Source organism: Neltuma alba, unplaced genomic scaffold, assembly GCF_004799145.2.
Source record: "Neltuma alba isolate B1F8T4 unplaced genomic scaffold, ASM479914v2 tig00011645_pilon, whole genome shotgun sequence".
Classification (NCBI taxonomy): Eukaryota; Viridiplantae; Streptophyta; class Magnoliopsida; order Fabales; family Fabaceae; genus Neltuma; species Neltuma alba.
The window spans coordinates 6,362-19,451 of NW_021636293.1; the positions used below are offsets into that span (position 1 = coordinate 6,362).

At 37.0% G+C, this 13,090-nt stretch overlaps 1 protein-coding gene across 1 annotated transcript; it reads left to right on the forward strand.

Moving 5' to 3' along the window:
• The first annotated feature begins 3,600 nt into the window (after window positions 1-3,600).
• LOC114716138 (DNA ligase 1-like) lies at window positions 3,601-11,655 on the forward strand. Its single transcript, XM_028901070.1, is given in 18 exon segments — window positions 3,601-4,469; window positions 4,952-5,068; window positions 5,537-5,638; window positions 5,729-5,845; window positions 6,177-6,407; window positions 6,490-6,584; window positions 6,750-6,837; window positions 7,038-7,169; window positions 8,983-9,095; window positions 9,273-9,374; window positions 9,469-9,485; window positions 9,488-9,529; window positions 9,730-9,801; window positions 9,883-9,956; window positions 10,053-10,109; window positions 10,848-10,925; window positions 11,032-11,109; window positions 11,241-11,655. Coding segments are annotated over 18 exon segments (2,394 nt in total). The 5' UTR covers window positions 3,601-3,656; the 3' UTR covers window positions 11,307-11,655.
• Window positions 11,656-13,090: the final 1,435 nt, after the last annotated feature.

The following is a 13,090-nucleotide window of genomic DNA, read 5'->3' on the forward strand; positions in this document are numbered from 1 at the left end:
GAGCACGGTGGGATCATGAGAGGTCTAGTTCAATTATATACGAGATACAAATCATTAATATAATTTTGGTGTGAATGGAATATCTTCCCCCCCCCCCCCAGGTTCCTTCATGCCCGAGTTGTTAACTAGCTAAACATAGATTATTTTATTTCTTCTGGTTAACTAAATGATGAAAGTATGTTCCCTTTCAAATCTATCAACGCACACACAGACACATCTAATCTAATTGTATATATAGTTCTTCTATTGGAGAATACGATAGAAGATTCTTCATGTCTCATTCAGTCATGAATCTCATGTATTGCTTAAAAATATAGTTGAGAACCAGGGTTTTCACAGATCATTGCCGTATTTGGCATTTATTTAATCAGTTAAACTTGATGTGAACAACTTAAAGATTCGCGGACACATCAAACGATGTTGACATCTGATGTTTTATAAAAGTAAGCGCGTTACTGGAGTAGTAATAACAATATTCTAATTAGGAATCCAGCATCTCTGTCGCCGCAGTCGAATTTAAACCTAGAAATTTGAGAGTACCTAGAGGTGCGTGTTGTACATTTAGTCATGGACACAGTTATTTACTTTGCATAGTGTGCGCGGCGGGGAGTAGAAATTAGTAGAAGTTTTTACGTATTAGTTAGTGAAGTGTCAAATCATCAAATATACATAATAATAAAGAAGCAAAGCGATGAACAACAATAAGTAGTTGAGCTGCAGCAATAAGTAAAGGGAGGCGTCATTGCCCAGTACGTGGGAGATACGGTGGTCTTTTTCTGATGAACAGGACCTGGGGATAAAATAATGAGCACTGTGCCCATAGATTGGTGTGTATAAATGCTAATATAGTAATATTATGGTGTGAATGGAATCAAAGGGGGAACATGATGACGCTGGTGGTGAGGATAAATTACAAACTGAAGGGGCTGGAACTCGGAATATAAAAATTAGAGGGTGAATCACCAACATAAAATAATGGAGGGAATATAGGCATCAATCTGCCAGGAGCTTCCTGAGAAGATGTGCAAATAAGTTATTGGAGTAATAAGCTTGAGCAGCGTACTGCAATAGTGCAATGATGCATGCAGGAACCCTGTTTTGGGATTCATTGACTTGGTTTCGTTTATATGTTTTTGTGCTGCATGAAGAGAGAATGAAGAAGGAGATGAGAGGAAGGAGGTGGGGGTCAGCGCAGATGAGAAGTGGAGTTAAATATGCTAAAGATGAATGTGGAAGACACGCTGTGGGGCGTGTAAGACGTTTCTCAGGGCATATGCTTCCACGTGCCAGCTTCCGGTTCCCACATATCGTCTCTCCTCACGCCTCTGCTTCACATCTGTCTCATCTCTCTGCCTTCTTCCTTTTATTTATTCTGCAGAAAGAGAGTGTCAGTTTTGTTTTCCCTAAACAATTCCCCGCCATATTTGGGTGGGCATCAACAAAGATAATAAACCAGTCCGCCATATTTAATGATCTTCGATCTCCTTCCAACACGTTTTGCTACAGTACTTAACTCGTCCGAGTTTTGAAGGTCATTCGGAACCATTTTTCTTTGAATCGACTAACAGTAAATGAGATATCAGAGCTCACATGCGACAATGGTTTGCTATTACTTTCGATCATGTGTGCCTCAACAAGCAAGGAGGTGCGCCCATGGGATGGCTCAGGAAGCGTACTGTATTTATATGCTGATTGTATGTATCAACATTTTTGCTCGTGTGTAATAGGAGACAGGCTCTGTAAGTTCTCTTGTTTTGTGTCGATTAATTTCAGAACGAACTCGGTAAATATGTTAGCCCAGTGCTGGTCACGGATATTGGGTGGACATCAGCCATATATTCACCTCAAATTAGAACAACCAAAGTTGTATGAATGCTCTTGGTCAAAAAAAAAAAAAAAGTTGTATGAATGCTATAAAACTTATTGTTACGGAAAAATCTAAACTATTATATAATTTTAATGGTTTAGATTTAAAATTTTCAACTAGTAATTTTTAAATAAAAATTATTTTTTTCAAAAAAAAATTATGGTTAACAGATTATATTTATTTTGATTTATGTATTTATTAAAAAAATATTTTTTAAAAATAAAAATATTAAATATTAAATACCTGCTGTTCATGTTAAATTTAAATGGCTGAGATTTAATAGTATTACGTTACCCAACACCTGTCGAAAATAAAGAATATTCCAAACACTACTTTTATTCCTTTTAAGTTTTTTTTTTTTTACCAAATTCTTTTTAAATATTAGACGTTTGAGATTAGCGTTCAATAAACTAATAAGTTATTATCTTGTCCCTTACCATTGAGCTCAACTTTACTCCTTACATGACAACCTATCAATTACGACTTTATAAGACAATAATATATTCATTTCTATTAAAAAAGATAATTAAAAAATAAATATTACTCAGAAGAATATAATAAGAATCAAACGTAGCCTTATATCATTAAGAATCACAAACTAAGGACCTCCTAAAAAGGCTAACTCTCATATATAAAAAAATGAGTACTGAATTTGAAATTAAATTGTGATTAGTTTTGTCGTTCTCCTCGTATATATCTTTATGTCTGTGAGAAAGGGAAGGGAAGGCCAAAACCCAATGAAAGTAGTACAAGCGGCGGTCTGGGAATGGGGAAACTGTCCCACAAAGCGGAAGGAATCTGGTGCGATGCAGGGACAAGCTAACGACAAAAACCTCAATTTCTCACTCCACTTGCGCCCCTCTAACTTCGCATTCTTCCAATCTCGCCCTCCAGAGTTTATCTTGCAGTTCCTCACCATGTCTTGTTCTTCTCCGGGGATGGGAACATCGGCTCTTCTGGTCTCCATAACAAATACTGAAAGCCCACTTTCTCCTCAGATTTGGGCCTTGACAATTCTTTTTGGGTTGAACTTCTGCTCTCAGGAAACGGCCCTCGGCCCATATTTGGTGCTGGACAAGACAAGCAGGGTGCGGGTCACCCAACAATATTTTTCTTCACACATGGCTGGTGGCTCTGACCACTGAACAAAGAATATTACAAAAATCTGTAATTAATTAATTTTTCAGAAGAATTAAACATCAACATGTAAATTTAAAAATACTAACTTTTAATCTTTCTAAATAATCACAATTTTATGTCTTTATAATAAATGTAATTTTTCAGAGCCTTTTATTTCTATTTCCTCCTTTTTTTTTCTTTTTTTTGGTTTAATATATTTTTTGATCCATCAAATTTGCTCACTTTTTATTCCTCAATTTCAAAACATAGGTTGTAATCTTTAAGTTTCATCTCATATAAAACATTTATTCTTATAATCTAATAAGTACTTGGATTATTTTTTCTCTCAAAGACCAACACCTATGATTTGAAGCTTAGGAAGTGTTTAGATCAAAACCAAACTATCATTTTAGAAGTGATTTTATAGAATATGAAGTAAATATATAGAAGAATTTGTCTCAATTTAAGAAAAAGTGTTTTTTCCCATCCAAATATTTTTTAAATGATCAAAATTAAAATCAGAGTAATGACAAAAATTATATTAACTTTTTTTTCCTTGTCTGACCCTTTTTTTTTCTTCCCTTCCCGCCATTTGTATTGTGTGTCTTCTCTTCCAGTGTTGTTTTCTGGCAAACCCGGGAACCAGCTCACTTCTCTTCCCCTCTGTTTCATGCCTTCATTACGTTCCTTCTTCTCTCCCCCATTCTTTTACCCCGTCAGGTCTCTCTTTCGTCTTGAATTTTCTCTCACAACCCCTAAAACTTTCGCGTTCAAGCCCATCCTCTTGCCTACACATAATCGCTGTCGCAGCATGTCGTCACGACCTTCTGCCTTCGATGCTCTCATGTCAGGGGCTCGTGCCGCCGCCAAGAAGAAGCCCCAATCATCGTCTCCCCAGAAACGGAAAACACCGGATTCTAATTCAAGTCAAAACCCTAAACTCCTCAAGAACACGGAAAGTACAGGTCAGTCTTTGGAACCCAGTAATGATACTAAATGCGCTGAAATTAAAGCTTCCGAGAAGGCACAAGAGCCGACGAAAGAAGACTTAAGCAATGGTGGGCTGACGGGGCCAGAGGATGCACTTGCGGCGAAGAGAATGCGCGTTGTAGGTTCCCAGGAGAAGATTACAGAACTGAAGAAAAAAGTTTCTCTTTTGAAGAAGAAGCCTGCAGATTTTGACCCCAGTTCGATATCTTGTTGGGACAAGGGTGAACCTGTGCCTTTTCTGTTTCTCAGTTTGGCATTTGATATGATTTCGGAAGAAACAGGACGGATTGTGATGACAGATATAGTATGCAATATGCTGAGGACTGTCATGAACACTACACCCGAGGATCTGGTGGCTGTTGTTTATCTTTCCGCAAATAAGTTTGCTCCGGCACATGAAGGGCTGGAATTGGGAATAGGGGATGCTTCAATTATTAAGGCGCTTGCAGAGGCATGCGGAAGAACTGAGGCGCAGATAAAAAATCAGTATAAGGTGATGCTTGTGGGGTTTTAGCTTTTGCCCAAACATTTGATAGCTTACCCTGCATGAGTTCTGCATTGTTATTGTCTTCTTTAACAAAAAGAATAAGTCTGCCCGCATCTTGTTTTGTGTTCTTCGCCAGAGACTGAACAGCCAAATTGTTGGTCGATTTTTTAATCCCCGTATGATAAATACAAGGACTTTCCTTACGTTGGATGCTAGCGTTATTATGGAGAAAGAGATTGGGAATATAATTATGATGGCTTATCCTCTAGTATGCGTACCCATGCAAATGCATACGGTTAGATTTGGTATCATGGGGGCACCACATGACAGACATTAAAATTTCGCTTTTCCTAATTTATGAAATGTAAAGCCTCTTGTGTAGTCTATAATAATTCCTTTTGAAATGAAATTTGATCAAAGAAGTTCATATATCCTCAAGAACTTTGGTTTCTGGTTGGTAGCACTTATTTGTTGTTTGTTATTGATAGGAAAAAGGTGATTTGGGCCTTGTTGCCAAAGCAAGCCGCTCATCTCAATCAATGATGTGGAAGCCTGATCCATTAACTATTAGGAAGGTTTTTAACACCTTTCGTCTCATTGCCAAGGTACAATGCATCACATTTGTACTTTTTATGTTAAAACCATTTCCTCTGAGGGGTTAGGCAGCATGAGTGCTGTTATAATTTTAGGAAAGGACTGGAATTTAGTAATGTATGCAGATGATTCGTGCTTGTCCATTTTAACTTTATCATCTGTTGTTGACTTGTTGGTTGGAATTTTGTTATTATTTATTAAACCTTGAATATGGAGAACCAATTTTTTATAATGTATTTGTGGGATTTTTATTGTTTTCTATCTCACAGGCATTTTTTGTTCTCTGAAAAAGAGTAGGTGACTTTGTGTGTGTTTTATTTGACCTTTAAAATTATTTTAGTTTGTTGAATACTATTAGGATATGAGAGAAGAAAAGAGGAATTTATTGGGCACCAGAACGTTTCAATTTATTAATTCCTTAATCTGGCTGTCTTCTAGTGTCTGCTACTGATTTGCCCCATATCTTTAAATATGTACAGGAATCTGGTAAAGACAGCCAAGAGAAGAAAAAGAATCACATCAAGGGACTTCTTGTTGCTGCAACTGATTGTGAACCTCAATATCTAATTCGTCTGCTTCAGGTTGCAATCATGGTGTATTTACTGAAATATTATGGTGGGCTTTCTTCTCAATGTTATTAGTATTATAATTATGGTCATTATTATTTGCAGTCAAAGTTGCGGATTGGGTATGCTGAGCAAACTCTCTTAGCTGCATTGGGCCAGGCTGCAGTATACACGGAAGGACATTCTGTACCACCTCCTGAAATTCAATCTCCTTTAGAAGAGGTAACTTAATGTCCTTGAGTTTGCAGAATATGATATGTGAAGTGAAAGATTATAGTGTATAATTTCTCCCTTTTGAGTCTGTGGTGAAGGCAATGCGATGATTTGGTTTAAGACATTTGGAGCACATGCTAGCAGTTTAAGTGATAGGCTTTTTGTGTGAAAGTTGGAAGGATGATTTGTGAGTTCAACTGAAATAGGTCTTCAGTGCAAATGCTGGTGCTTCCTGTTGAAGATATCAGCCACTTTTTCCTTAGTTATTCTGCATTTTAATCAAATTTCTTTTGTATTCTGTGAAAAAAACGATTGATATTGTTGTTTGTTTTTGCATCAGGCTGCAAAGATTGTTAAACAGGTGTATTCTGTTCTTCCTGTGTATGACAAAATAATTCCTGCATTGCTTAGTGGTGGTGTATGGAAACTTCCAGAGACGTGTAACTTTACTCTTGGTGTTCCAGTTGGACCTATGTTGTCTAAAGCAACTAAGGGTGTATCTGAAATCTTAAACAAATTCCAGGATGTAGAGTTTACGTGTGAGTACAAATATGATGGAGAACGTGCCCAGGTGATATGTTCTGGTCTAACCCGCCACCAGAAATATACTGCTCATGATATTTATCATAGTAATGATAGCTTTATTGAAACAGGTACATTACATGGATAATGGATCCGTTGAGATTTACAGTAGAAATGCTGAACGGAACACTGGAAAGTTTCCTGATGTTGTTGCTGCTATTTCAAGGTAAATTTGAATCATTATATTTGAGGAATAGCATCTTTTTGTCATTGTCATCTACAGGGACATTCACTGTCTCAAGATATTTTTTCTTAATTTTGAGACATGCACTCCAATTGCATCCCAATACTTGTGTCAACCTGGTTGCTAATATTTGCTGCTACTCAACAGGCTAAAGAAATCATCTGTGTCATCATTTGTTCTTGATTGTGAACTTGTTGCATATGAACGAGAAAAAAAGAAAATCCTTCCTTTCCAGGTAAGATGCGAAGGAAATAGTTCTTGTGATTATGATGAGTTGGTTACGAATAACAAATCAGTCATGTTCTTAAGAAATTGATTATGCTTTTTTTTCACCCTATCATTTTATCTATGTTGTGACTGTGTAGCTGATCAGTTATTGATGTTTTACAAAAAAGTAGTTCTTGGATATTTATTGAATGCCAAGTTTTGTGACAGGTTCTCAGTACTCGAGCCCGGAAAAATGTTTCTATGAGTGATATAAAAGTTGATGTATGCGTATTTGCCTTTGATATCTTGTATCTCAATGGCAAGCCACTACTTCAAGAAACCCTAAAAACCCGAAGAGAGGTATAGCACTGTCTTTGTTTTGCCATTGATTTTATTTAGATTCTTGAATCATGGAGTCCTTGTTGCAATTGTCTGAGGTGCTTAAGCTTCATTGAAGCTGCTCGGCTGTTTAAGATGATGTGAAGTTGGACATGCAATTATAAGAGTGGCTGACTCCGGATAGAATATTCAAAATGAGGATGTGATGGTTTCATATCAAGGCCTAAAGTGGCGCGTTTTCTTGGGGCCATGTTGGAATTCAGTTGCTTGCCTATGCCCTGTTGATCAAATTTCAATATGAATTTTTTACGTATCATGTATGTTATGAAAAGTAAAGAAATAGGAGAGAGAAAGAGGAAAGAGAAAGGAAAAAGAGTAATAGAAAAAGAGAAGAATTAGAGAAGAGTAGAGGATCAAGAGAAACTGAATAATTTTCTAATCACATTGCAAAACTGAGATACAAAGAATGGCAAATACTTATTTATAAGCAAAAGCCCTAATAGATAAAATATCCTAATATTATCTAAATATTATCTAGATATCCTAATCTATCCAAATCCTACTAATATAATTAAATACTATCTAAATCCTAATAATATTTATTTAAACCCTATTTATATCATATTTAAGTATTTTCTTATTTATAATTATAATTACATAACAATACCCCATTCCCCAAAAGACCCTTGTCCTCAAGGGTCAAGTACACAAAAACTCGTCCTGAACCAGCACCAAAGAGCATCTTGATTAATTTGCCTTTAAACCAAATCTGAGTCAAGCATGTTGTAGAAGAAACAGGAACAAGAGAAATCGAATTAAAATTGATTGATGATAGCAACGAGTTGTGACTCTTTTCTTGAAAGAGAAGGCCCATAAACGCAAACACCATTCTTGTTGGGAGTTGCGTCTTTGATTTTTCCTTTGTTAAGCTTATCAAATATGTCATTAGCATGGGGTACGGTGTTTTTATTATATCTTGAACTGCCAAGTCTTCTGCTCGAGCATTGGAACTTTCTTTTTCACTTCTGTGCGCATACTGAAGATTTTTCTTGATGTTATTATTATACTCAAAAGGCTTTTGAGCTTCGACAAACACATCTTGAGTGGTGGTAATTGATTGCACGTTGAATCCCAGTGACTCTTGTAATTCGATGGACTCTTCGTGGTATGACATATTTGCTTCTTGAACTTCCAAACCTTCTACTTGAGCTGTCAGGCTTTCTTCTTGATCTTCTAAAGCTTTTCTTGCCTTTTCAGCTTCCCAATCTTTTCGCACGTCTGCTACCTCTTGCTTTAAGATGGGTAGAGTTTCACGCCATACCCCACTTATTTCTTCAAGCTACTGAACCATGTTTTGGATTTGTTCCACCATAGAATTCATTTTTGACATGGCAGCGGCAATAGAATCCATATTTTGAATGATAGTGGCCGAGGAGCGCAAGGCTTTGATACCACTGTTATGAAAAGTAAAGAAATAGGAGAGAGAAAGAGGAAAGAGAAAGGAAAAAGAGTAATAGAAAAAGAGAAGAATTAGAGAAGAGTAGAGGATCAAGAGAAACTGAATAATTTTCTAATCACAGTGCAAAACTGAGATTAAAAGAATGGCAAATACTTATTTATAAGCAAAAGCCCTAATAGATAAAATATCCTAATATTATCTAAATATTATCTAGATATCCTAATCTATCCAAATCCTACTAATATAATTAAATACTATCTAAATCCTAATAATATTTATTTAAACCCTATTTATATCATATTTAAGTATTTTCTTATTTATAGTTATAATTACATAACAATGTACTTGCTATAAACTGTCATTTCCTCACTGCAGCATCTCTATGCCTCTTTCGAGGAAGAACCTGGATTTCTTCAGTTTGCAACAGCAATAACATCAAATGATATTGAGGAAATACAAACATTTCTTGATGCAGCAGTTGAGGCTAGGTATCATTCATATTTATTTGGAATTCATGTAGATAGGAAATTCATCCTTCTGTTCATTCTCTAAAATATATCTTCTTGGGGTTGAATTGTTACTATTACTAGAGGGTGTTGCTTATGCAATTCACTTGGACTTCAATGTATATATCGTTATATTTTGGTATTTCCTCTGATTTGCAGTTGTGAGGGTTTAATTATCAAAACTCTATATCAAGATGCTACGTATGAACCTTCCAAGCGGTCACTCAACTGGCTAAAACTGAAGAAAGATTATCTTGACAAGTAAGGATGCAATATTCATTTCCTTTTTTATATTCACGTTATTAATTATTAATTATTTTTTATTGTTGTTTTGTTTGCTGGTTCTTATTTTCAGTATAGGAGACTCGCTAGATTGGTACCTATTGCTGCTTTTCATGGTCGTGGGAAACGTACAGGTGATCTTTTGGTTTATTCTTATGAAGAGCAGATGTTTGTTTGTGTTCTTTCTCTTCTTTAGGACAGTTGGCTCCAGTGTTCCGCCTCATGTTAAAATGAAGCCAAGCCTGGCTAACCTTTGTATTCTCTCTAGTACTTCTGTCGTATGCTTTTGGGTTACATTTGCATTAAATGAATGGTCATGATGACTACTCTGTAGGGGTCTATGGAGCTTTTCTCCTTGCTTGTTATGACAGCAATAATGAAGAATTTCAAAGCATTTGTAAAATAGGTCAGTTTCATCATTTCAAGTCAATACCCTTGGTATGTTAGAATTAGTTCTGCTTCATAACTTTCATTTTACGCTGAGTAGGCACGGGATTCTCAGAGGCAGTTCTTGAAGAACGTTCTGCTAGTCTTCGTTCTAAAGTGATTCCCAAACCAAAGGTCTCTCTTTTTCTTCTGTTCATTCTCTCTGAACCCGGTTTGTTTATGTTCTGATTAATAATGTATGACTGTTTTAAACTCGCTTCTTAATTGCAGCCTTATTATCGATATGGAGAGACAATCAATCCTGATGTATGGTTTGAAGCCTCGGAGGTGCATGAGTTCAACCTTCCTTGATAATCTGCATCCTTTTTTTGTCTTTTTTTTTAATTCCATTTCACTTGTGTGCTATTCCACACAGTTGTCTGTGCCTATATTTTCTGGCATCTAGATGCTAAGAGGATCTGATTTCACATTGTGATCAAGTTTTCAAATTTGGTGATGTATGGTCATGTGGTTTGAGTCCTTGGTGTGCCATATTTCCACTAATCATAACATATAGTATGAATGCATTTATGTTTTCATTTTTCTTTTTAATTATCTCTGGGAATTTGGATGATGCATTTCATTCAATGGCATTGTTTTTTCTATATGTATATTTTCTTAATAGGCACCTAGCATGGTAATTTAACTTTCAGGTAATAGATGAACTAGTGAAGGTGACGTAAATTGTCTAATTATATTTACCATTTTTTTTGGTAAATAATATTGAGAAGAATCAAGAAGCATGGACATCGATATGACATGAACGCAAACACAAAAGTGGTGATACAATTAAATTTCCCTCCTGGTGCAATTTGAAGTCTTGCTTTGTGTTTGATACAAGTTTTAAACACGGCCAGGCATGACAGCTTCTTCTATGAAGTGTCCCTTGCATGACAGCGATAAACCTGAGATGTTTTTTCCAAAAAAATAAAAAATAAACAACAACATTGACGGGAACTCTTGAATGCGGTACCTTCATTAATGCAAATCTTTTTGTTATCACTCATGTGGCTTTGTTTCTTACAGGTGTGGGAGGTGAAAGCAGCAGACTTGACCATTAGCCCTGTTCATCGTGCTGCAGCAGGCATAGTAGATTCGGATAAGGTACAAACAATGCATTGATACTGGAGTACTTAGAAATTTTCATTTCACGGTGTTGTACCTGTTATCAATGGTTGAACTTCTTATAGACGTGTCTTTCTTGATAAAGGGCATTTCTCTTCGGTTCCCTCGTCTAGTTCGAGTTCGGGATGACAAAGCTCCTGAACAAGCCTCATCATCTGAGATGGTAAAGAAATATCTTGTATTCTGACCGGTTAATTGCACATGATAGAAGATTGAGATAAGAGCCACGAATTCTTCTGCTGTGTTCGTCTCTTGCCTTAGCTTATCAATCTCAAGGTTTTAACTGATTTTCAGGTTGCTGAAATGTATTCTGCCCAAAAGCATAATCACCCAAACAACCAGGATGATGAAGATGATTGAGAGAAGTTTTCTTGTTCCTCACAAACGAGATGGCGTTCATTAAAACATCAACATCTGATATGCAAATGCAAATTTTTTTGCCCTTCAAGCATCGGGCAGGGGGCAAAATTGCACATCTAACATTGAGTAAGATCACGGAGGCTTCGAGCCTCAGTGTATACATTAGGCATGATGTGATATGGGTTTTGTAATTTGTCATCATTTACTTGCTATCTAATTTCGAATATCTAATTGTAGAACATGTAAATCATCCGTCAGATTGTAGATACTTTTATCTCATTTGTCAGGAGCCATGTGCAAGTAGTTTCGATTGTCCAGAAAATAATAGATGCCCATCGTGTTCCTTCAACATTGTGCTGCAGTACAGTTTTTTTTTTTTTTGTGGGTACAATGCAGTAAAGGTTTTCAACTAGCGTTGGCAAATAGTAGGTGCTTAGACATTTCGCAGTTGGCCCAGCTATAAACCCCGACTGTCTCTATTGTAGCTTATCTGCCAAGTGATTACCAGGGCACATTCGGATGCTGTGGAAGATCGATGGGACTTGCTAATTCTAGAAGTCGCTGTTTGAAATATTTATAAAATCAATCCCAGGTGTCTTGTGTTAGCCAGAGTAGCGTGGGGAGAGAAATGGACTGGGTACAATGACTGTGGTGCTGGAGACACCTAGGTATTCGCCTGCCTAATGTTTTTGAACAATGTCTGCACTACGTAACATGGCGATATTCTTCAAGCCTCCACGCTTTCTGGCATGAGTCGACCTAACTGTGTTTGAAACCCCTTTTGGATTCCCCTGTGCTGTGTGTAGATTGCGACTTCTTGTGTATCATTTGTGGGGTTTTTATTGGTTTTTTGCCATGATTCGAAAGAGGCCCATGCGCTACGTTCTTGAAACCGTTGTATTGACAAAGGTTGGAAATGTTTAGGTTAAAGGAGGGATGAGTAGCGCCATTTGCGGACGGTTTCACTATTAGGGATGTGGCTCAGCGTATTTGTCAGGAATTTGCTGTTTGTTGCCGTCCTGTGCAAGGATACATTGACGTAATGCGTCTAAGCAGAGCTAGCTGGATGAGACTTAAGAGTTACACCGTTTTTCCTTCTTTCAACAAAGAAATCAATTTACTTGAAAACATACGGGTCAAAATGCCCTTGCCTTTGAGGTTCCTCGTTACTGACATGGCAGAGCTGTTCTGTGACTTGTCTCCCCTCGACAAGATTTTATCCGTGTCTTCTTTCTTTTACCCGCCCTTAACCTCGACACCTTCTGTAACAAGTAAGAACACCGTTTCGCTTGCCGCAGTTGTTTTAACATGCCCAGGTTCCATCCTTCCTCGGGATCCTTAAATTCCCAAAGTTGGACCAAGACATGGGCACTTCAGAAACAAAAGGCTTGTTCGGGCGAAATATACGAAAATTGGGGGACACGCTACGTGGTGCTACAGCGGCAGTGAAACTACCCCATGTTTACTGGATACCGATGCTTCACACTTTTCTTTTTCCGGCCGAACGATACAATTTAACTTTTTCATCCTACCATCCGGCATACAACCTTTGTTTGGTGGAATCTATGATTTTTTTATTTCCTTCGTAGCCATGCTTTTCATCGGATATGATAGGCAACATGGAGATTATTAGTCAACATTATCTGCTCCCGTTCGTACACGGAGAAATATTCGCGCGCTCGTAAAGAAAGCATAAACCGGTTGAGTTGAGTGGGAGCAGATACCAAGAACATAAAGAATTGCCTCAAAGAAATAGTAAAACTAAAACTAAAGAGAGAAGAAAT